This window comes from Apodemus sylvaticus, chromosome 11 (assembly GCF_947179515.1).
Source record: "Apodemus sylvaticus chromosome 11, mApoSyl1.1, whole genome shotgun sequence".
In the NCBI taxonomy this organism is placed as follows: domain Eukaryota; kingdom Metazoa; phylum Chordata; class Mammalia; order Rodentia; family Muridae; genus Apodemus; species Apodemus sylvaticus.
This window is the reverse complement of record NC_067482.1, coordinates 5063296-5086859: the sequence shown is the minus strand read 5'-3', so window position 1 is coordinate 5086859 and position 23564 is coordinate 5063296. Positions and strand designations below refer to the sequence as shown.

The 23564-nt window shown below is 38.4% G+C and overlaps 1 protein-coding gene across 1 annotated transcript in view; it reads left to right on the top strand.

Annotated features, from left to right (window-relative positions):
- The window catches only part of LOC127696117 (zinc finger protein 431-like), a 156572-nt gene extending 135088 nt beyond the window's left edge, over window positions 1-21484 (top strand). Inside the window, exon 5 of the mRNA XM_052198630.1 lies at window positions 20452-21484. Coding sequence (XP_052054590.1) covers window positions 20452-21227 — 776 coding nt within the window. The 3' untranslated portion in view covers window positions 21228-21484. The remainder of the gene's footprint in view (window positions 1-20451) is intronic.
- The last annotated feature ends 2080 nt before the right edge of the window (window positions 21485-23564 follow it).

Genomic DNA, 23564 nt, shown 5'->3' with positions numbered 1-23564 from the left:
AAGTATATTTACAGTTAGAAATATAACAGTTGGGAGAATTAAAAAATATCAATGATCCTGCTGTTATATATAGTTCTACCTTCCAACATTAAGAATAATGAATTTTTGTTGATTTCAACAAATTTAATTTCCCTGGAACAGTGAAACACATTAAATTCACATTTACTTAGATAAAACAGTTTTTAAGAACAGAAAAAAAAAAGTATTTTCCAGGTGTACATATTGACATTCATTTACCAGTGTTCTAAGGCTTCAACAACAAGTTATATCTTGCTTATGTTTTCTCATGTTGTTTTCTTTCTAAAATATTCTATTGTGGAGGATTTACCAAGGAATTTATTAATACTTAAACACTGGCAGTTTTTACCTTTAAGGAAACATAGGGACATAATTTATTTCAAATATTCAAAGTACAGTTTTCTTGTTTGAGTTATATTGACTTTTTGATAAATACTAAAACTATGGGCACCCATAGGACTTTTATAAAACAATTCAGTTTAGTATTTTCGATATGCATTTAATTCACACTGTCATTCATTGGAATATATAAATATTATGATGCCATCCTCATATAATACAGGCCTTTACTATGTGAAAGTAGCAAAAAATTTACAAGGGCATTAAAATACATTTATTTGGACAGAGTTCCAAAAGAATAGACTCGAGGCTGAAAACAGTGTTTAGCATTTACTCTTTAAGAAGCTAAAATATTGTCAATACCATAATGGTTATATAATTTAAAATGATATGACGCAGCTATGTGCCACAACGGATCTGACTCTGTTCTTGGTTCTTCCAGGACACCCAGCTGTGCCTGGATGTCCAAGTCACAACCTCACCCCCACCCTCCAGGCCAGGTCTGTGCCTTGTGGCTGCCCAGGAACTCCCCAACCAGCTCTGGCCTATGACTGCACTCCCCATCCCTGATCAGTGTCTTCACATTCCCCTGCAGCCCAGCGCCATCCAGTCAGCAGAAAGGGAAAACTCAGTCTGGAAATTCCCAGGATCAGAACAGAACACCAATAACTTATGCTCTAAGATCAAGAATTGACAAATGCGACCTCATAAAATTACAAAGTTTCTGCAAGGCAAAGGACATCATCAAAAGGACAAATCGTCAACCAACAAATTGGGGAAAGATCTTCACCAACCCTACATCAGATAGAGGGCTAATATCGAATAAATACAAAGAATTCAAGGAGTTAGACCCCAGAAAGCCAAATAAACCTGTTAAAAAATGGGGTACAGAGCTAAACAAAGAATTTTCACCCGAAGAACTTGGCATAGCTAAGAAGCATCTTACAAAATGCTCAACTTCACTAGTCATTAGGGAAATGCAAATCAAAACAATCCTGAGATTTCACTTTACACCAGTCAGAATGGCTAAGATTAAAAATTCAGGAGACAGCAGGTGTTGGCAAGGATGTGGAAAAGAAGAACACTCCTCCACTGCTGGTGGGGTTGCAAATTAGTACAACCACTCTGGAAATCAGTCTGGCGGTTCCTCTAAACTGGGCAAGTCACTTCCGGAGGGTCTTGCTATACCACTCCTGGGCATATACCCAGAGGATTCCCCAGCATGTAATAAGGATACATGCTTCACTATGTTCATAGCATCCCTATTTATAATATCCAGAAGCTGGAAAGAACCCAGGTATCCCTCAACAGAAGAATGGATGCAAAAAATGTGGTATATATACCCAATGGAGTACTATTCAGCCATTAGAAACAATGAATTTATGAAATTCTTAGACAAATGGATGGAGCTGGAGAACATCATACTAGTGAGGCAACACAGTCTCAAAAGATCAATCATGGTATGTACTCACTGATAAGTGGATATTAGCCTACCCAAATTGGAATACCCAAAACATAATCCACACATCAAATGATGTACAAGAAGAACTGAGGAGTGGCCCCTGGTTCTGGAAAGACTCAGTGTAGCAGTACAGGGCAAAACCAGAACAGGGAAGTGGGAAGGGGTGGATGAGAGAACAGGGGGAGGGTTGAGGGCTTATGGGACTTTCGGGGAGTGGGGGTCCAGGAAAAGGGATATCATTTGAAATGTAAATAAAAAAATATATCGAATTAAAAAAAAAAAGTTATTCCCAAGATCCAAGCACCAAGGGGGCTGTGCCCAGCGGAAGTGCACTTGTTGATTGACAGATTTACTGTCCAATCAGGGCCTACATAAGAGCCTGCCAGTCAGAAGAGGAGGCTGGTTCTTCCGAAAATCACATTGCAAGTTCGATGCAACTGAGGAAGTTTCAGAGACATGCTGTGTTGTTCTCTGACCTCACTGCTGAGTACTGATCAAAAAATCTTAAGGTGCGACATGGCGCGGATATGCACACCGCATACGACGGTGAGGAGCGGGAGCTGTTGTGTCGGGTCCGACTCAGGGCTGGGTGGGAACCAGCAGCTTGATGCAGGCACGCGTGAGGTCCCTCTTAGTATTAGCCATTCCCGGAACCATCAATGGCATCTGAATAACTCCACTCTCTGGGCTGAATCTGCACGAAACATTTGGAGCAGAGGCTTCTGTATACAAACATCCTTGACAGGATGCGAATGTAAGACAGGCTTAGTTTCTCTGCTACAAACTCTTCTATTCCATTTAACAATTTTGTTGTGATTCATTTCGAGTTAATTTTGTCTAGGTGGTAAGACGCATCTCAAGTGCTGAGTGACTGAAAGAACATTCTTTCAATATTTCACTGTTTTTTTAAGAAGCAAAAAATAGATGCATTAATTTTGTACAGCTGCACCTTTAGCCGTCTAAAAAACTGTTTCTGAGACAAGCTATGTTGTCACCTGGATCCTGGTCTCGTGCTCTCCAGGGAAATGAACCTGCTTTCCTTTGGATTAAACTTCCTAAATTTGATAGTTAAAGGATGTACAGGAGCGTCTTAAAATTACTCATCTCAGTCATGTAATGAACTGTTCTTTGCTCTTAAAGGAAAAGAACTTGCATGTGGAGCATGGCTTCTGCCTTCAGACCAGAAAAGGAGGAACAGTTGTCTGTGGTCCCTGCAGGGTGAAACAATGTAGACAAGAGCTAGCTCACAGACTGACATTCTTATAAGGAGTCTCTTGCTGGGTCATTATGAAAGAGGCCCTGATAGGGAAAAGTGAGTGGGGTTTTTTTTTGATTCCTGAGCATTTATTAATTCATGCATATGAATGGAAATTGTCCAGATTGGTGGGTATGCAAGTTGGGGAAGTACTGTTGAATCACACTTGATCCAGTTAGGGCAGCTCAGAAGCTGTGTGTGTGTGTGTGTGTGTGTGTGTGTGTGTGTGTGTGTATCAGGTGACAGATTCAAAAGTACTTTTGAGTTTAGAGGTTTTTCAGGTGTTGATGGTGCTTGGCAGGAAGCAGACACTGAATTGCTCTTCAACTTTGTTTTCTCTGTGGGCTTCAGAGGACATGGGTTTTCCTGAAGTCACAAAGAGGCATGAGACACTGCAGAGCCATAACCACCATTCTGATATTTCTCCATGCAGAAAGATCAGTAGAGCACAGGGCCTCCTGGTTTGGAAGAAAGATCAGTAAGAGATTGACTGAGAAATATAACAGTTGAAAGTCACTTTGAGTTATTTTTGTGGGAGTTCTGAAGTTTGTGTGTGTGTGTGTGTGTGTGCGCGCGCGCGCGCGCGCGCGCGCGCGCGCGTGTGCATGTGCGTGTGTGTGTGTGTGTTTGTGTGTGTTTGTGTGTGTGTTTATCTATACACATGTGCTCATAGGTTACATTGTTTAAGTTCACATTAAGGGACTATACACTTACAAAGGATCCCCACAGTCCGTGCACTGTTGGTCATGAAACAGCACACAATGACAGCTTAAGCAGTGTCCTGCTGACTCTTTCTCCCATCTGATTTTAATCTCTTATAACACTTGTCATTTGTCTGATTTTTTTATTTTAAGTCCATTTCTCATTTTGATATAGGCGGCATACAGGAGGGCTATAGATTTATTTTCCAGTTTTCAGTTAATCTTGTATCCAGCCACTGTCCTGAAAGTGTTTATAAGCAATAGAAAGTTGGTAGTAGAATTTTTTGGATCACTAAAATGATGTCATCTCCTAATTAGTATAATTTGAATTTTTACTGTCCAATTTATATCCCCTTGATCTCTTTCAATTGTCCTATTCTTGTAGGTACAACTTCAAGCCACATATTTAGGTCAGATATAGAGACAGGTCAGCACTTTCTTGTTTTTCATTTCAAGGAATTCTTCTGAGTTTATCTTCATTTAATTTGATGTTGACTGTATTTTGACAGTTGGTTCCTTAGTATGTTTATTTCATATTTCTGTATTTCTAAAGCTCTTTTCAAATTTACAGTGGTCTTCCTCTGTGTCCTGAGTGCTGGGACTGAAAAATGCACTAACATGCCCATCTTGACACCCCACCCCTCTAAGTTTTATGGTGCTTCTCTCTCTCTCTCTCTCTCTCTCTCTCTCTCTCTCTCTCTCTGTCTCTCTCTCTCTCTCTTTCTCTCTCTCTCTCTCTCTGTGTGTGTGTGTGTGTGTATGTGTCTTTCTGCATCCCTCCCTCTCTCTTGTGTATAGAAACACCTTTGGCTTGATGCCAATAGAAGATAGGCTCAGTTTCTCTGGTACAGTCTACAAGCTCTTCCATTTATCCTTTTGGTTGTGATTCATTTTGGGTTCATTTTGTGTAGGTTGTAAAAGGCATCTCACATGTTGGGTGACTGAAAGCACATTCTTTCAATATTTCTGTTTTTTTACACAATCAAAAAATAGATGCATTAGTTTTTGTTCAGCTGCACCTGTACTCTTTTTTAAAAAGTTGTTTACAATAGCTATTTCGTCACCTGAATCCAAGTTTCATGCTCCCCATGTCAATGACTCTGCTTTTCTTTTTATTAAACTTCCTAAGTTCAATAGTTCAAAGCATGTAAAACAAGAGTGTTTTAAAATTACTCCTGTCAGTCATGTAATGAACTTTCCTTTGCAGTGAAAGGAAAAGTGCTTCCATGTGAAGCATGGCTTCTTTCTTCAGACCAGAAGAGGAGGAACAACTTGCTGTGTACACTGTAGGGTAAAATAATGAGGCAATAGCTAGTTCACAGACTAAAGTTTAAGGAGTCATCTGCAGGAGTCACGATTGGGAAGGAGGACCTGATGGGGCAAACTGAGTGATTTTTTTTAATTCCTCAGCCTTTGTTAATTCATGGGTGTGAATAGAAATTGCCCAGATTTGTGGGTATACAAATTGTGGGGGGGGGGGGGGTACTGTTGAATCAAACTTTGTTGATCTAGTATATCACCTATGTCTGTGTCAGCTGACATATGTCAGCAGGTAATATTACACATAATGACAAAATCATACATCATCTCCTTGATGTCCTTTCCCCACAGGGAATGGCCTGCTCTTCTTGAAAGTCACTGTAGTTATGCGTCGTTCCCTTGCTCTGCCACCACCAGCCACAATGCGTGTTTCATGGACGTTAATTCCAGGGTTCAAATGTACTTTTGAGTTTCAGAGGATTCTCAGGTGTTCATAGTGCTTGGCAGGAAGCAGACATTAAATTGTTCTTCAACATTGTTTTCTGTCAGGGCTTCAAAGGACGTGGGTTTTCCTGAAGTCACATAGAGGCATGAGGGACCTCAGAGCCATCGCCACCATTCTGATCATCTCCATGCAGAGAGATCTGTAGAGTACAGGGTTTCTGGCTTTGGAAGAAAGATCAGTAGGAGATTGACAGTAAGAGATATAACAGTTGAAGGTCACGTTGAGTTAATTTCCTGGCAGTCCTGAAGTTTGTGTGTGTGTGTGTGGGGGAGGTAATTTTTACACATATGCTCACAGGTCACATTGTTAAAGATTACAATTAAGGGACTATACACTTATAAAGGATTCCTACAGTCAGTGCCCTATATGTCATGAAACAGCACACAATGACAGCTTAAGCAATGTCTGGCTGACTCTTTCTTCATCTGCTTTTAATGTCTTATAACACTGTCATTTGTCAGATGGATGTGAAAGCTTTAGCCATCTTGTCACAAAGGTGTCTGTGTCCTCTCTACATCTCTTCTCTTTACATAATCTCTCTGGGTCTGAGGAGGATGCCTTCATTAAAGTTTGACCAAAAGCTAATATCCACTTATCAGGGAATGTATATAGTTTCTATCATTCTAGGTCTTGGTTACCTCATGTATGCTGATTTTACTGTAGTTGCAATCATCAGCCTATTGTCATGCATATATCCCCAGTGGGGACAGGTTGACATGTTTCCTGACCCTGGGACAGGGCACTGGTGTGAGCCTTCCAGAGTGTTGATGGCTTGTTTGTGTAATCATGTACATATTTTCTGGACCCACTTGCCCAAGACAACTCTTTCCTTCAGAGGATATCTTCCTTGTGGATGTTAATGACTCCATTTTGCTTAGAAACTGCAGGCATCCTGGAGTTGAGGGTGTGGCTACTTCATAGCAAAGTGGCAAAGTGGGATTTCTGGACGGCCTTTAAGGTTATGGGAAAAGGCTCCTAATACATGAGTTTGAAAATAAGGATGCCATATGAAATATTAAGGAATCTAAAGGAAGCAAGGCAGCTACTCTTGGAGCCAGCAAGTGAGAAAGATGCAAATGCAGGTACATTCAAGGTCAGTTTTGGAAACTGCTAGTCCAGGCCCTGGAGTGGTAAACATGCAAATTTCAGGGCAGGGTCCTATCCAACTGACTTTTGTTGTATGCTTAACAAAGGGTGCAGATCCCTGAATTCTTTTGCATTGTTAAGAAGATAAGCTTGCTGACCCATGAGAAAGAATCTAAGGACCAGGGTCTTGGAATGGTGTTTCCTGAGTTACTCCAGAGGAAGATTGAGGGAAGTGATTGGATTGATATGGAAAATAAAGATTGGATCAGTGTTACCTCTGGTGAGGTATCCGGAAATTTTTTTAGGATAAAGAGAGAGAACTGCTTGGAGAAACCCCCCCCCCCATCTCTGTCTCTCTCTCTCTGTCATACATGTAAGCGTTCACATGTGCAGGCACACACACATACACAAAGCATAGCATGGACAGAGATCTCTTAGAGAAACCGGAAAGCAGGACATCAACAGGCAAAAAGCTGAGCATAGAGGGCAGCAAACTGGAAATCTTTATCAAGCAGAACTCGGGACATCAGCTAGAACCCACAGTTTGGCTTCTAGTCTTTTTGTTTTGTTTTGTTTTGCTGTTCCCAGGCACCCCTTGTCTTTGAATCCTGCTCAGAGCCAAGGCTTGTCATTGGAACCCCTTGTTTAAGGTGCTGTTTTTCTCAGTGTTTCTAGGTGGATTCCTTAAAAAACTCCAGGTGTCCTTATGTGAATTGTCTCTGGTCTTCAACTCTAGTCCATGGATCAAGCTGTGTGTTCTTATACCAGTACCATGTAGTTATTTTCCTGTTCCAGATTGTTGTAGCGCTCCTTGGTTTTTGTCATAGGAGCTGGAAATTGCCCTTTCGAGGACTGTAAACTTTTCTTTGGCATTTGTCAGGGATCGTGTTGAATTTGTAGATTCGTTTGTGAAGATTCATATTTTTATGGCTTTAGGCCTACCAATTCAAGGGCATGAGAAATGTCCCATCTTTTTATTGAGAGACCCCCAACTCAATGTTTTTAGACCTCTAAACAACTAGCCCAGCACAGAGTAACTTGTTTTTCTGTTTTCAGCTTGAGAAAGATAGCCCACCCTGTTTAACTATACAGTGCCCCAAGGATGTTTGCTCCAGATAATCTCTAACCTTCCTTACTTCCTCATTCCATACTTCCCCATTCAGTGCTTGTTTTGTCCCCCACCCCTTGCCTTGTGAATTGTGTCCTCTAAGCCTTGTCTTGTGATTTTTTTCCCTTTAAATACCCCTGACTTCAGTTGCACAGGGTCTTCAGGCCTCTACCCCTGTGTGGTGTATGACTGTGGAACCCAGAATTCTGGAATAAAGAAATCCTCATGCTATTGCATCTAGACCATTTCTCACGAGTGATTTGGGTGTCGCCTTTCAGGGCGTGGGGTGCTAGGGCACCCTCGGTTTTTTGGGGGTCTTACACTTTACTTAAACTTCTTTAATTAATTGAACTTCTCATGCAAATCTTTCATTTGTTTTTTTAACATGACTTACTTTTTAAATGTTACTCTGACATCTTTCATTTGTTATTATGTTGTTGCTCTGAGTTTTTTCTCAGTCCATTTCTCATCTTGAGATAGGTGGCATACAGGAGGGCTATAGATTCATTTTACAGTTTTCAGTTAATCTTGCATCTAGCCACTTTCCTGAAAGAGTTTATAAGCAATAGAAACTTGGTAGTAGAATTTTTTGGGTCACTAAGTTCATTTCACCTCCTATTTAGTGTAATTTGAATTTTTATTCTCCAAATTATATCCCCTTGACCTCTTGGCAAGAATTGTCTTATTCTTCTAGGTAGAACTTTAAGCCTCCTATGGAGCACAGATATAGAAACAAGTCAGCCTTTTCCTGTTCCTCATTTGAATTACCAATGTGTTGCTCCCACCTGTTGTTATGTTTGTTTACCTGTTAGACAGGGAGTCACTGTACAGCCCAGGGCGGCCTGCTGGAGGCCCAGGCCCATGATCACATCCAGCCTCTCCTCTCAAATACCTGAATACCCTCTGTGTGTCTGAGTTCAAACTCTTCCCGTGTGAAATGGAAGGCTGCCATGGATGGAGATAGTGTCACAGTACGAGTCTAGAATAGAGAGGTGTAAGGCAACAGACAGCACCACTGGCTGCTGGCCATGCACACTCCAGTCAGACCCGACTACCCAGGCTTGCCTGGACGGTGTAGGACATTCTTACTTTACTGGGTTTTCTTTTGTTCCGTATTAGCTTGTTCCACTATTTTGTAATTACAGCCAGGTCAGAGGTTTAGTTAGTCTAAGAATCTTAGCCACACCTCAAACTCTTCTAACATATTTCATATTATTTGTGGTTATTACAAAGGGTGTTGTTTCTCTGATCTCTTTCTCACACCGTTTGCCTTTTCATATAAGAGGAATGTAAGAGGGCTATCAGTTTTGTTTGATATAGTCTAAGATCCAGTCGCTATCTTGAATGTGTTTATGAGCTAAAAAAGTTTTCTTATGGAATTTTTCAGTTCACTTATATACACTATCCTATAATCAGCCAGTTTGTATACTTTGAATTTTTCATTTCCAAATTATATCCTCTTGTTCTTCTGTTATCGTGTTTCTCGGTACGACTTCAAGTTCTATATTAATAGATATGGAGAAAGTAGACAGCCTTGTTTTGGTTGTAGAACCAGTGGAATTTCTTTTATTTTCTGCTCATTTAATTTGATGTTTGCTGTAGAATTTCCATAAACTTCCTATGTTATATGTCAGTTTTATCCCTAATCTACCCAAGCCTCTTCATGAAGTGGTTTTGTATTTTTGAGGATTTGTTTGTTGTCCAGTAAGATGGTGCTGTGGTTTCTTTCTGTGAGTTTCTTTCTATGGTGGATTACATTTCCTGATTTTCCTGTGTTGAGTCATCACTGCATCTCTGGATGAATCCTAGTTGATCAGTGTGCATGGTATTATTGATGTGTTCGTGAAGGCTGTTTGCAAGTATTTTACCAAATATTTTTGCATATTTGTTCATGAAGGATATTGGCCTTTCCTTCTTGAGTCTATATATGCTTTGGTGTAAGCATAACTGTGGCTTCATAAATAGAATTAAATAATATTCTTCCTGTTTCTCTTTTGTAGACTACTGTTAAGTATTGGCGGTAAATCTCCTTTCAAAATCCTGTTGACTTCTGCCAACTCAGCTCTCCAGCTGTGTCATGTTTAGTTCAAATTCTGTAATAATAGCTTCTGTTTTACTAGAGTTATTTCGCTAATTAAACTGTGTATATTGTCTCAATTTAATATTTAATAATGAATCTGATTGAAACAAATATTTCATCTTAACATTTATTTCTTTCTCTTTTCAGATTTGATGGAGTACAGGATTTTAAATATGTCTTTCTGGTTTTTGGGATTTTTCCATTTGCTTTTTGTTACGTGTCCTTTCTCACTTTGAGTTGAGTATTTTAGATAATCTTTCCATGTCTTTAGGGCTTGATTTTTCTGAAAGAACAGCTTTTTGTTTCTCTCTCTGTCTCTCTCTCTCCCTTCAGTTGGATGGTTTCTTGCTCTCTTGTCCTTTTTTCTGTGCTTACTATTTTTTCTTTTAGCACGTTTAGGTGTGCTGTTATTCTAGCATGAGATTTTGTTAATGTTTTTTTTTTTAATGTGATATTTAGTGGAATAAACTATCGTCTTATCACCACTTGTGACTTGTGTCGTATAAGTTTGTGTGCTATGTATTCTTTTGATTGAGTTGAAGAATGTTTTTAATTTCTTTATTTCTGTATTGACATTATTTATAGTAGGAAGTTGTTCAGTTTCACAGGGTCCATAAGCCTTCATTTATTTCTATTCTTTTGTTTGTTTTTCTTTTTGTATATTTTGTTTATTTACATTTCAAATGTTTTCCCCTTACCAGGTCTCCTCTTCAGAAAACTGCTGTCCTATCTCCCTTCACCCTGCCTCTATGAGGGTGCTCCACCACCTATCCTCCCACTCCCATCTTCCTTCTGTGAAATTCCATTATACTGGGAGTTCCAACACCATCAGTACCAAGGGCCTCTCCTCCCACTGATGTCCAACAAGGCCACCCTTTCTGACATACGTGTCTAGCACCATGGGTTCCTCCATGTGTTGGAGGTTCAGTCCTGAGGGCGCTGGAGGTGCAGGCCTGTTGATACTGTTGCTTCTCCCATGTGGCTGCAAAACAGTTCAGATTTGGTCCTTTCTCCAACTTCTCCATCTTGGAACCCACGATCAGTCCAATGGTTGGCTGTGAGCCTCCACCTCTGTATTTGTCAGCTTCTGTCAGAGTTTCTCAGGAGACAGCCATATCAGGCATCCATTAGCAAGCACTTCTGCATCCACAATAGTGTCCTGGTTTGGTGGCTATATGGGATGGATCCCCAGGTGGGCCAGTCTCTAGATGGCCTTTCCTTCAGTTTCTATTCCACATTTTTTCTTCATATTTCCTCCTATGAGTATTTTGTTCCCCCTTCTAAGAAGGCCCATTTTACTATGAGTATTTTGTTCTTCCTTCTTCTTGGGCATCATTTGATATGTGAATTATGTCTTAGGTATTCCAAGCTTCTGAGCCAATATCTACTTATCAGTGAGTGCATACCATGTGTGTTCTTTTATGATTGGGTTACCTCACTTAGGATGATATTTTTCTTTTTTTTTTTTGAGTTTTTTTTAATATTTTTATTTTCTATATTCTTTGTTTACATTCCAAATATTTTTCAGTTCCACCTATTTACCTGCGAATTCCATAAAGGCATTACTTTTAATAGCTGAGTAGTATTCCATTTTGGAAATGTATCAAATTTTCTGGATCCCTTTCTCTGTTGAGGGACATCTTGGTTGGTTCCAGTTCTGGCTATTATAAATATGGTGGCTATGAACATAGTGGAGCCTGTGTACTTACTACATGTTAAAGTATCTTCTGGGTATATTTCCATGATGGATAGCTAGGTCCTCAGGGAGTACTATGTCCAATTTTATGAAGACTTATTTCCAGAGGAGTTGTATCTGTTTGCAATTCCACCAGCAGTGGAGGAGTGTTCCACGTTCTCCACATCTTCACCAGCATCTGCTGTCACCTGAGTTTGATTTTAGCCATTTTGACTGGTGAGAGGTGGAATCTCGGGGTTGTTTTCATTTGCATTTCCTTGATGACCAAGGATGTTGAACATTTCTTTAGGTATTTCTCAGCCCTTGAGTTTCCTCAATTGAGAATTCTCTGTTTATCTCTGAACACCATTTTTTAATAGGGTTATTTGTTTCTCTTTGGTCCACCTTCTTGAGTTCTTTGTATGTATTGGATATTAGGCCTCTATCAGATGTAAGATTGGTATAGAACTTTTCCCAATCTGTTGGTTGCCATTTTGTCCTATTGACAGTGCCCTTCCGCCTTAAGGAAGCTTTGCAATTTATGAGGTCCCATTTGTTCATTCTTGATCTTAGAGCATAAGCCATTGGTGTTTTGTTTAGGAACTTTTCCCCTGTGCCCATGTGCTTGAGACTTTTCCCTATTCTCTCTCTTTTATTAGATTCAGTGCATCTGGTTTTATGTGGAGGTCTTTGATCCACTTGGTCTTGAGCTTTGAATAAGGAGAGAAGAATGGATCCATTTTCATTCCTCTACAGGTTGACTTCCAGTTGAACCAGCTCCATTGGCTGAAAATGCTGTCTTTTTTCCACTCTGCTGCCTTTTTTAGCTCCTTTGTCAAAGATCCAGTGACCTAGGTATGTGGGATCATTCCTGAGTCTTCAGTTCTAGTCTATTGATCTACATGCCTGTCACCTTATCAATAATATGCAATTTTTATCGCTTCTTCTCTAGTACAGGTTGAGATCAGGAATGCTGCTTCCCCCAGAAGTTCTTCCATTGTTGAGAATAGTTTTTGGTATCCTGGGATTTTTCTTATTCCAAATGAATTTGAAAATTGCTCTTTCTATCTCTATGATAAATTGACTTGGAATTTTGATGGGGATTGCATTGAATCTATAGATTGCTTTCAGCAAGCTGGCCATTTTTACTATATTAATCCTGCCAGTCCACGAGCCTGGGAGATGTTTCCATCTTCAGAGGTCTTCTTTGGTTTCTTTCTTCAGAGATTTAACTTTCTTGTCATACAGATCTTTTACTTGTTTGGTTAGAGTCACACCAACATATTTTATACAGTTTGTCACTATTGTGAAGGGTGCCATTTCCCTAATTTCTTTCTTGGCCTCTTTATCCTTTGAGTAGAGTAAGGCTACTGATTTGTTTGATTTGTTTTAATTTTATGTCTGGCCACTTTACTGAAGGTATTTATCAGCTGTAGTTCTCTGGTGGAGTTTTTGGGGCCACTTAATTATACTATTATATCTTCTGCAAATAGTGATATTTTTGACTTCTTCCTTAACAATTTGTATCCCTTTAACCCCCTTTTGTTGTCTAATTGCTCTGGCTAGAACTTCAAGTACTATATTGAATAGATAGAGAGATAGAGGACAGCCTAGTCTAGTCCCTGATTTTAGTGGGATTGCTTCAAGTTTCTTTCCATTTAGTTTGATGTTGGCTACTGGTTTGCTCTATATTGCTTTTACTATATTTACTTATGGACCTTGAATTTCTGATCTTTCCAAGACTTTTAATAGGAAGTGATGCTGAATTTTCTATAATGCTTTTTCAGCATCTAATGAAATGATCATCTCCCCGCCCCCCTTGATTTTGTTTATGTAGTGGATTATGTTGAAAGATTTCTGTATATTGAACCATCCCCGCATTCCTTTGCTGAAGCCTACTTAATCATGGTAAATGATCTTTTGATGTGTTCTTGGATTTGGTTTGTGAGAATTTTATGGAGTATTTTTCCATCAATATCCATACATGAAATTGGTCTGAAGTTCTATTTCTCTTTTCGGGTCTTTGCATGGTTTTGGTAGAAGTACAACTGTGATCATAGAACAAATTGAGTAGTGTTCCTTCTGTTTCTGTCTTGTGGAGTAGTTTGAAGAGTATTGGTATTAGGTCTTTTTTGAAGGTCTAATAGAATTCTGCACTAAACCTATCTAGTCCTGGGAGACTTTTAATGACTGCTTCCATTTCTTTAGGGGTTTTGGGACTGTTTAGATGGTTCATCTGATCCTCATTTAACTTTGATGTTTGGTATCTGTCTAGAAAATTGTCTATTTCATCCAGTTTTGCCAGTTTTGTTGAGCATAGGCCTTTTTAGTAGGAAATGATTTTTTTTAATTTCCTCAGTTTATGTTGTTATATCTTGCTTTCATTTCTCTGTGTGTTCCCAGGGATTTGTCTGGCTAAAGTTATATCTATCTGGTTTATTTTCTCAAAGAACAAGCTCCTGGTTTTGTTGATTCTTTGTATGGTTCTTTTTATTTCTACTTGGCTGATTTCAGCTGTGAGATCGACTATTTCCCATCATCTACTCCCCTTGGGTGTATTTGCTTTCTTTTGTTCTAGAGATTTTAGCTGCTAATGTATGCTTGCTCCGGTTTCTTTTTGGAGACACTCAGCTCTATGGGTTTTCCTCTAAGCACTACTTTTATTTGGTCCTATAAGTTTGGGTATGTTGTACTGTCATTGTCATTAAATTCTAAAATAGTCTTTTATTTCTTTATTTTTTACTTTGACCCAGTTATCATTGAGTAGAGCATTGTTCAGCTTTCATGTGTATGTGGGCTTTCTGTTGTTTTTGTTGCTATTGACGACCAGCCTTAATCCTTCAAGATATGATACAGTGCCTGGGATCATTTCAGTCTTCTTATATCTCTTGAGGTCTGATTTGTGACTGATTATGTGGTCACTTTTGGAGAAGGTATCTTGAGGTGCTGAGAAAAAGGTATATTCTTTTGATGTAGGACAGAATATTTTGTAGAAATCTGTTAAATCCATTTGGTCCATAACTTCTCTTTGTTTCACTGCATTTGTGTTTAGTTTGTGTTTCCAGGATGTGTCCATTATTGAGAGTGGGATGTTGAAGTCTCCCACTATTATTGTGTGAGGTACAATGTGTACTTTGAGCTTTAGTAAAGTTTCTTTTTTGAATGTTGGTGCCCTAGCATTTGGAGCATAGATGTTTATAATTCAGAGTGCGTCTTGGCAGATTTTTCCTTTGATCGGTATGATGTATTCTTCCTTATCCTTTTTGATAACTTGTGGTTGAAATTAGATTTTATCCGATGTTAGAATGGTCACTCCAGCTTGTTTCTTGGGACCACTTGCTTTGAAAATTGTTTTCCACTCCTTTACTGTAGGTACTGTTTGTCTTTGACACTGAGGTGTGTTTCCTGCATGCAACAAAATTCTGGGTCCTGTGTACAAATCCAGTCAGTTATTTTATGTCTTTTTATTTTGGAATTGGGGCCATTGCTGTTAAGAGATTAAGATATAGGGATTGTTGGTTCCTGTTATTTTTGTTGTCCTTTTTCAGTGTGTGTGGCTATCTTCATTTTGGTTTGTTGAAAGAAAATTTCTTGTTTTTGCTAGGGTGTAGTTTCCCTCTTTCTGTTTGTGTTTTCCATCTATTATCCTGTGTAGGGTTGGATTTATTGAAAGATGGTGTGTAAATTTGATTTTGTCATGGAATATCTTGGGTTCTCCATCTATGATAATTGAGAGTTTTACTGGGTCTAGTAGTCTTAGCTGGCATTTGTGTTTTCTTAAGGTCTGTAAGAGATCTGTCCAGGATCTTCTAGCTTTCCTACTCTCTGTGGAGAAGTCTGGTGTAATTGTTATTGGCCTGCCTTTATGTGGTATTTGACCTTACCCCTTTTAATATTCTTTCTTCAGTTTGTGCATTTTTAAAATTATTAATATGTGTCAGGAGGAATTTCTTTTCTGGCAATCTATTTGGAGATTTGTAGGCTTTTGGTATTTTTATGGGCATCTTTTTCATTAGGTTCAGGAAATTTTCTTTTATCATTTTGTCAAAGATAGTCACTGACCCTTTAATTTGGGAATCTTCACTCTCTTCTCTACATATAATCCTTAGTTTTGGTCCTTTCATTGTGTTCTGGTTTTCCTGCATGTTTTGTTTTGTATTTTTTTAATATGCTGCATTTTCTTTGACTGTTGTGTCAATCTTTTCTATGGTATCTTCTGCACCTGAGATTCTCTCTTCTGTCTCTTGTATTCTGTTGGTGATTATTGTATCTATGACTCCTGATCTCTTTCCTAGGTTTTCTATCTTCAGTGTTGTCTCTCTTTGTTTTTTTTTCTTTATTATTTCTATTTACAATTTTAGACGTTGGATGTAATTGTTCAGTTCCTTCACCTGTTTGGTTGTGTTTTCCTGGAATTCTTTAAGAGATTTTTGTTTTTCCTCTTTAATGGCTTCTATCCATTTGTCTCTGTTCTCCTTTATTTCTTTAAGTGAGTTATTTATGTCCTTCTTAAAGTCCTCTATCATCATCATGAGATGTGATTTTAAATCAGAGCCTTGCTTTTCTGGTGTGTTGGGGTATCCAGGGTTTGCTGTGGTGGGAGAACTGAGTTCTGATGATGCCAAGTTGCCTTGGTTTCTGTTGCATCTGTTCTTGCCCTTGTCTTTTGCCGTCTGCTTATCTCTGGTGTTAGCTAGTCATGTTGTCGCTAACTGTGACTGGTCACTCCTTCCAGTCTGTGTGCGTACTCCTGGGAGACCAGTTCTTTCAGGAAGGAATTTGAGATGGAGAGATGTGGCACAGTGTCAGGTCTGGGGTATAGACAGAAACCAGAAGGATCCTGTGCCTGGCTGCTCCTTAGTTCATGTGTCCTGATGGCTCTGGAAGGGTTTCTCTTGGGCCAGGAATTTGAAGAGACGTGGTGGACTTACCTGTGTTCAGAGGTGTGTTGTCACTTCTGGGAGACCAGCTCTCTCCTGGTGGTATTTGGCTATGTAGCACTCTAGCACAGGATCCACTCTGGGTTCAGATGGAAACTGGTTGTTTCTTTTCTTGATGTGCTGGTTTTATAAAGATAGGCTGAAACAACTTAGAAAGTTAGAAACAAGCACCCTGGTATGCAGGGTGTTTATTTAGATTTTCCTGTATCTGTTGAGACTGTTGTGTTGAATTATTTGATCAGTTTTGGAGAATCATTCATAAGGTATTGTGTTGTATTGAAACACGTTTCTTTTGAATTTTTTGTTTCCTGATGAACATGTAATGTCCTGCATTGCTTTTAATTAATTTTTACTTGATGTCTATTTTTCTAGATAGGAAAATGGCCATATCAACTTGTTTATTAATGTTCATTTCAATGGAATATTGTTTTGCATTTCATCACCTTGATGTGTAACCCTTAGATGCTATAACAGATTCTGACCCTGCTGTTCTCTCAGAAGTTGTTGGTGTCACAGATATTTGCTTTTCTGTCCAGTATGAGTTAGGCCAACCTGAGAACCTTCTCCAAAGAATTTATCCCCATGCCTAGCTAGGAAACTGTGTCTAGTCTGGGAATCTGGCTTGTGTTGACAGGCCACTTTTTGATGCAGCAAGGATATCTTAAAAGAACTGACCCTGTATTTCCTCTCTTTTTCTCTTCATTTCTTTTCTTTCTTTCAGTTTTTTTTTTGTTTGTTTGTTCCTGCAGCTGTTTTTGATTAGCTGAACCTGTGAAGGTTTGTCTGTTTAAGGAGCCAGGAGCTCCTGCCTGAGAAACTTACTCATTAAGTGCTTTTTTCTAGGTTGGTATTCAAAGGTGGTTCTTGCCACTGATTTGTATACCAAATGTTATTGACTTTTTAGTAATGCTGTATTTTTTCCTCAATACAGCTATCTCCTAAATAAATGAATCTGGGTTTTTGTTGTTGTTGTTTTTTTGAATTTGTTTTTTGTCCCGAGACTATAGCCCTAGCTGTCCTGGAACTCACTCTGTAGACCAGGATGGCCTAGAATTCAGAAAGCTGCCTGCCTCTGCCTCCCAGATTGCTGGGATGGAATATTATTTTTATTTATCAAGGCATAAGTCCAAAACAACTGAGCAGTATTCCTTTATTTCCATTGTCTATTAATCTGTAGTAGCTAATTTGGCTACTTCCTTGTGAAAATCCTACTGATGCTTGCATTTTAGTACTGATCTAAGTCTCTAGGCTAAAGCTGTTTTCTAGGGCTCATAAACTCTCTTTCTACTGAACCCCCACTCTAATTATCTTTCCCATCCCTATGGGACTGAGGTGTGCTCACTTGGGCACTTGAACTTGTTTACGTTTTTGAGTTCTATTGAGTATCTTGGGTACTCTGTACTTTTTTTCTTTTTGTCTGGCATCTACTTATTAGTTAAAGCATACATTGAATGTCCTTTTTTCTTCTTAGTTACCTCACTTAGGATATTTTCTAGTTCCATCCATTTTTTGCAAAACTCAGGATGTCCGCGTTCTTAATAATCTAGTAGTATTCCATTGTGTAAATGAAACACATTTGCTGTATCCATTCTTCTGTCATGGGACATCTTGGTTGTTTCCAGCTTCTGGCTACCACAAATAAGGTCACTGTGAACATAGTGGAACACATGCTCCTGTGCCATGGTGGGGGCATCTTTTGGGTATATACCCAAGAGTGGTATAGGAGGGTGTTCACGTAGATCTATTTCCAATTTTCTGAGGATCCTCCAGATTGATTTCCAGAGTGGTTCTGTGAGTTTGCAATGTCCCCAGCAATGGAGGAGTGGTTCTCTTTCTCCCCATCCTCTACAACATGTGTTGTCACCTGAGGAATTGATCTTAGCCATTCTAATTGGTGTAAGAGGGGATCTCAGGGTCATTTTGACTTGTAGTTCTCTGATCACTAAGGACTTTGAACATTGCTTTAGGTGCTTCTCAGCCTTTCGAGAGTCCTCAGTTTTGAAATCTTAGTTTAGTTCTGTACCCCATTTTTTAATTGGGTTTTTTGTTTTTTTGATGATAAGTTTCTTGATTTCTTTATATATTTTGGATATTAGCTCTCTTTTGGATGTGGAGAGGAAAAGGGGGAATAATTTGAATTCACTGTCAATGAAATATATGTTCAATATGTGATCACCATGCTTTCTTTCACACACTTGTATGGGATGTTTTAGAATGCAGTGACCTTTGAGGATGTGCATGTAAACTTTTCTGAGGAAGAATGGGCTTTGCTGGATCCCTCCCAGAAGAGTCTCTATGAAGATGTGATGCAGGAGACCTACAGCAACCTCACTGCTATTGGTAAAACTCCTAATATTGTTTTCCTTTTTAAGATAAGAGGGTAACTATTTTTTGATTTGTATGTTTGTTTGCTTGTCTTTTTTTTTTTTTTGCTTCTTTTTTTTTTTTTGGTGTTCTTCTATAATTTCTATTGAGAAAGAAGAAGAATGAGGTGAATGAATCAGACATTGTTCTAAGGTTCACTGAAGATAATACCTTAATTTTTGGCTAAACTCCAATGATTTATAGTTTCTGGTACTGTGTTTTAGGCTACTATTGGGAAGACCATAATAATGAAGAACATTCTCAAAATTCTAGAAGACATGGAAGGTAATTTTTATTTACATGCTGATCCAGATATTCTTCTGAAGAAATCTTCATGTGTTCTTGAAGATTTGGTTAAAAGCAACAGTGTAATTAAGTAGAACTTTAAGGATATTGAGTATTAAATTCTCACCAATGCCTACACCTCTGTTTCAGATACTCAATTTCTGTTTTCAGGGCATTCTTTAATATAGAATACATAGAAACAATTCCATAACTAGTAGTACTGTTTCAAGCACAGGCCTATTGGCACTAAAATTCAGATCTGCCACTACATCTTATACCTCTGAGTTATTACAAAAAGTATACACTTTGAACATATAATGCATATGCATCCAAAACCTACTAATAAGTAAATAGTTCACAATAAATCAGATGTTACTTGTGTACTTGTAGTAAGTTCGTTAAGTTTAGTCATAGTGGATGTTTATGATGTTTGGGAAACTTGAATGGAATCTTTATGACAATATCACACATGTATCTGAAAACAAAAATTCAAAATGTTTGAATGCAATTTGGATACATTTTCTTTGCTATTTTTCATAGTTATACAGCACAGGCATGTTTTTAGATCTATCTATATATCTGGCAATATCTATATTTTTATCTCTCTCTATCTGTATCCTATATAGTGCTTTTAGACTTCAATTACTAAAGATACTGTCAGAATACTGTACTTTACTCTCTCCCAGGAAATTTAGAAGATATGTTGTTATGTTACTCCCACTTTGTTATAATTTTACAGTTAATTCATTTTCCAACTTCTTTGGAATAAATCAACTTACTCCCACTGCATAAAGTTCTTATTAATATAAGTAATGTCAAAATTTCTCTTTGTTTTTGTTCATTTTGCAAGTGTTATATGGCTTACTGTATAGGCAGGTGTTGTAGTAAAACTCTGAGTTATTTCAGGATTTATTAAGTAAGTGAAAAAAATCCCCATATATGAAAAGAATGCGATGAGTGTGCCCTGTGAAATAAATGTTTTTACAACTAAAAATGTAATTGAACCGCTAATGAAGGAGAGCTCCATGGATATAAACAAAGTGATGAAACCTTAATATATCTGATTTCTTGTTACATTTATAAAACAGTGTAAATGTAATTCAAGCACATATAAAGACTCATTAGTATAATGCAGGGGTCAACCCATTCAAAAATGCAAATTGCATCCATAGGCATGAAAGAATTTGTACAGTAGAGAAAATATCCTATTATATACAAAATAATAAAGATTTTTGTATGTCACAGGCCTCTTCAATGGGAAGAAAGTATTTACACTGGAGAGAAAAACCATGAATTTGTGCAACATAATGAATGTAACCAATGTGGTAAAGCCTTTGCTCTTCAAGGTCATCTACTAAGCCATAAATGGACACATACTGGAGAAAAACCCTATGAGTGTACACAATGTGGTAAAGCCTTTGTATATAACAGCTATCTTCAAAACCATAAAAAGATACATAGTGGAGAGAAACCCTATGAATGTAACCAATGTGGTAAAGGCTTTGCATATAACAGCTATCTTCAAAACCATATAAAGACACATACTGGAGAGAAACGCTATGAATGTAACCAATGTGGCAAAGCCTTTGCATATAACAGCTATCTTCAAAGACATAAATTGACACATACTGGAGAAAAACCCTATGAATGTAACCAATGTGGTAACAGCTTTGTTAGTCACAGCAATCTTCAAAACCATAAAAAGACACATACTGGAGAGAAACCCTATGAATGTAACCAATGTGGTAAAGGCTTTGCATATCACAGCAATCTTAAAAACCATAAAAGGACACATACTGGAGAGAAACCCTATGAATGTAACCAATGTGGTAAAGGCTTTGTACAGACCAGCCATCTTCAAAACCATAAAAGAACACATACTGGAGAGAGACCCTATGAATGTAACCAATGTGGTAAAGGCTTTGTACAGAACAGCCAGCTTCAAAACCATAAAAAAACACATACAGGAGAGAGACCCTATGAATGTAACCAATGTGGTAAAGCCTTTTCATGTAACAGCAATCTTAAAAACCATAAAAGGACACATACTGGAGAGAAACCCTATGAATGTAACCAATGTGGTAAGCGCTTTGTACAGAACGCCCATCTTAAAAAACATAAAAGGACACATACTGGAGAGAAACCTTAGGCATGTAACCACTGTGATAAAGTCTTTGCATCAAATAGTACATTTCAGATACGTGATTAAACTGGAGGGAATTCCAGTACATTGATGCATTTACACATAGTAATAATCTTAAGTGTTATAAAAGAACACATACTGTAGAGAAATCTTTAGCAAGATCACCAATGCTGGGAAGACTTTGCATACTACTGTCATTTTCAAAGGCATGTAAATCACATACTCGAAAAAACACTATGAATATGACTAATATGGTAAATCTTTGAGATGTACAGTGATATCGAAAGGCATAAATTTGAGTGAACTCCTATGAATGTAGTGAACTTGATTAAACCTTCATATATTAGAGGCACCAACTAATGCATGAAAGGAATCAAACTGTAGGATCTGGTGTGAGTGTGTGTGCACATGTCTGTGTTTCCTTTGGCTAATCTTCCCATTCTTTCCTCCTACTAAAGTACGTTGCCTAGGTTTAACATGGGGTTTTCTTCCTGTTTTTATTGTCACCTCATGCCTTGTTCATTTGATATATAAAAGAGGCCTGCTATTTTTTGAAGGTGTTAGGAAAGGACTGGATCTTGGAGCCATGGTAGCTTTGGAAAATCAAGGAGAAGTGTAGGGAAGGGAAACCAACCCAGGAATAAAACCTTAAGCCTATAATGTTTCCTGTTTGCAAGATGTGCTTGGTCAATATTACCAGTATTGTGGTGGCAGCCAAATATTGACTGGTTTCATTGCAGGGACATAAAAGAAGGAGGTTGTAACTGACACTGACGGGGTGATCAGAAAATAGAAGCAAGATAACCGAGAATCATACCTTAGAACCAAACATAACTGCCCCCTTTCCCAACAACAACAACAAGAAAAACCATAATGATGTTCTGTTCATAGTTTGGTGACTATTCCAACTGTCATTAAAGTCTGCCTTCAGCAGGGTATGAGAATAATATGAATGACCCACACCTAAACACAAGGTATAGAGAAGCCAGGTTTCCAGTCTCTATTTTTTTCTTTACCTATGATCTTGGCAAACCCCAGAGAAGAGGGACAGAAAGAATTCTGGAAACCATAGGTGTCAAGGATACAAGGAGACCACAGGCAGCATAATTATCTGAGCTGTATTCCTGGATTTTCCCAGATGTTAAAGTACACTCTTGGAGCTTGTATAGTCCTACTCTAGGTACATTGCAAATATGCTATGGTTCCTGGCTGGTGGATTCTTGGGGGGGCGTGTTGAAGAATACTGAGAGTTGGTGTGAAGGACTGATGCCCTCCTATTGGTTGACCTCTCTTAGTCTTGAAATAAGGAAGGGTTGTGCCTGTTCTAGTTTTATGTAACCTTGTGTTTCATTAATGTGTCTGGTAAGCCTACTTTTTCTTGGGGTAGACATGAGACAGTTATGCTTGGGAAGAGGTGAGTTGGGGAGGAATTGGGAGTGCTAGAATGAGTGATAGCTCCAGTTGGAATCGAATGTAGTAGATAGGAATAAATAATAATACAAAAATGGAAATAGGCAAAACCTTACAGATGAAAGGCTTTAAAATTTGGAGCAGATAAAATTTACATATAAGATATTTGAGCATCATTTGTCCAGTTACAGGATTAGCTTCAATATGAGATAATTTAAAAATCTAGAGTGTGTGTGTCTTTAGCCTTTAATTGATCTGTGAGTCAGGCAAGTGATTTGTAGGAATAAAGTGAGGTTTTAGGATCTTCTGAACCCAAGGAGGATGAGATAGTCATACCAAGTCCACAAGGGAATGAAGGAAGAGACAAGGAATACACCAGAGAGAAGTACATGAGGTAAGTGTAAAAGTAAAAGTTGAGGATGATATAAGGAGTCTCTGAGACTTTTGAATGGATCTTAGAATGAACAGGGTAGAAAAACAAAAGACCTCCCATGCAATGATAATTCCCTTATCCTAGAAGCTCTTATAACAAGAGACGAGGAGCACAAGGCTATAATACTTAGTCCCAGGTGCTAATGAAGATAGATCAGGTAGCTCTGAGAATGATGCAAGGGAATGTTCACTTTTCCAAGGGGGCAGAAGAATAAACTAGACCTGCAGCACCTAAAAATAAGTAAGTCAAAAGCCCATGAATTATCTGAGAGAAAGTTTTCAGAAGTATAAGTGCCATGATGTCTAGAATCTATATTTAAGGCAGCTCCCCAGAAGAATAAGAAACTTGTCAGAGAGAAGCGTCACAGGTCACAGAAGATAATCATCTGTATTCATGTTATATGGGAAGGACTACAAGGGGTCCTGGTACACATGTGTTGCTTTTGTTATACTAGTTAGGAAAATAGGAAGTTCTGAATTGACACTTAACACTAGAGGAGG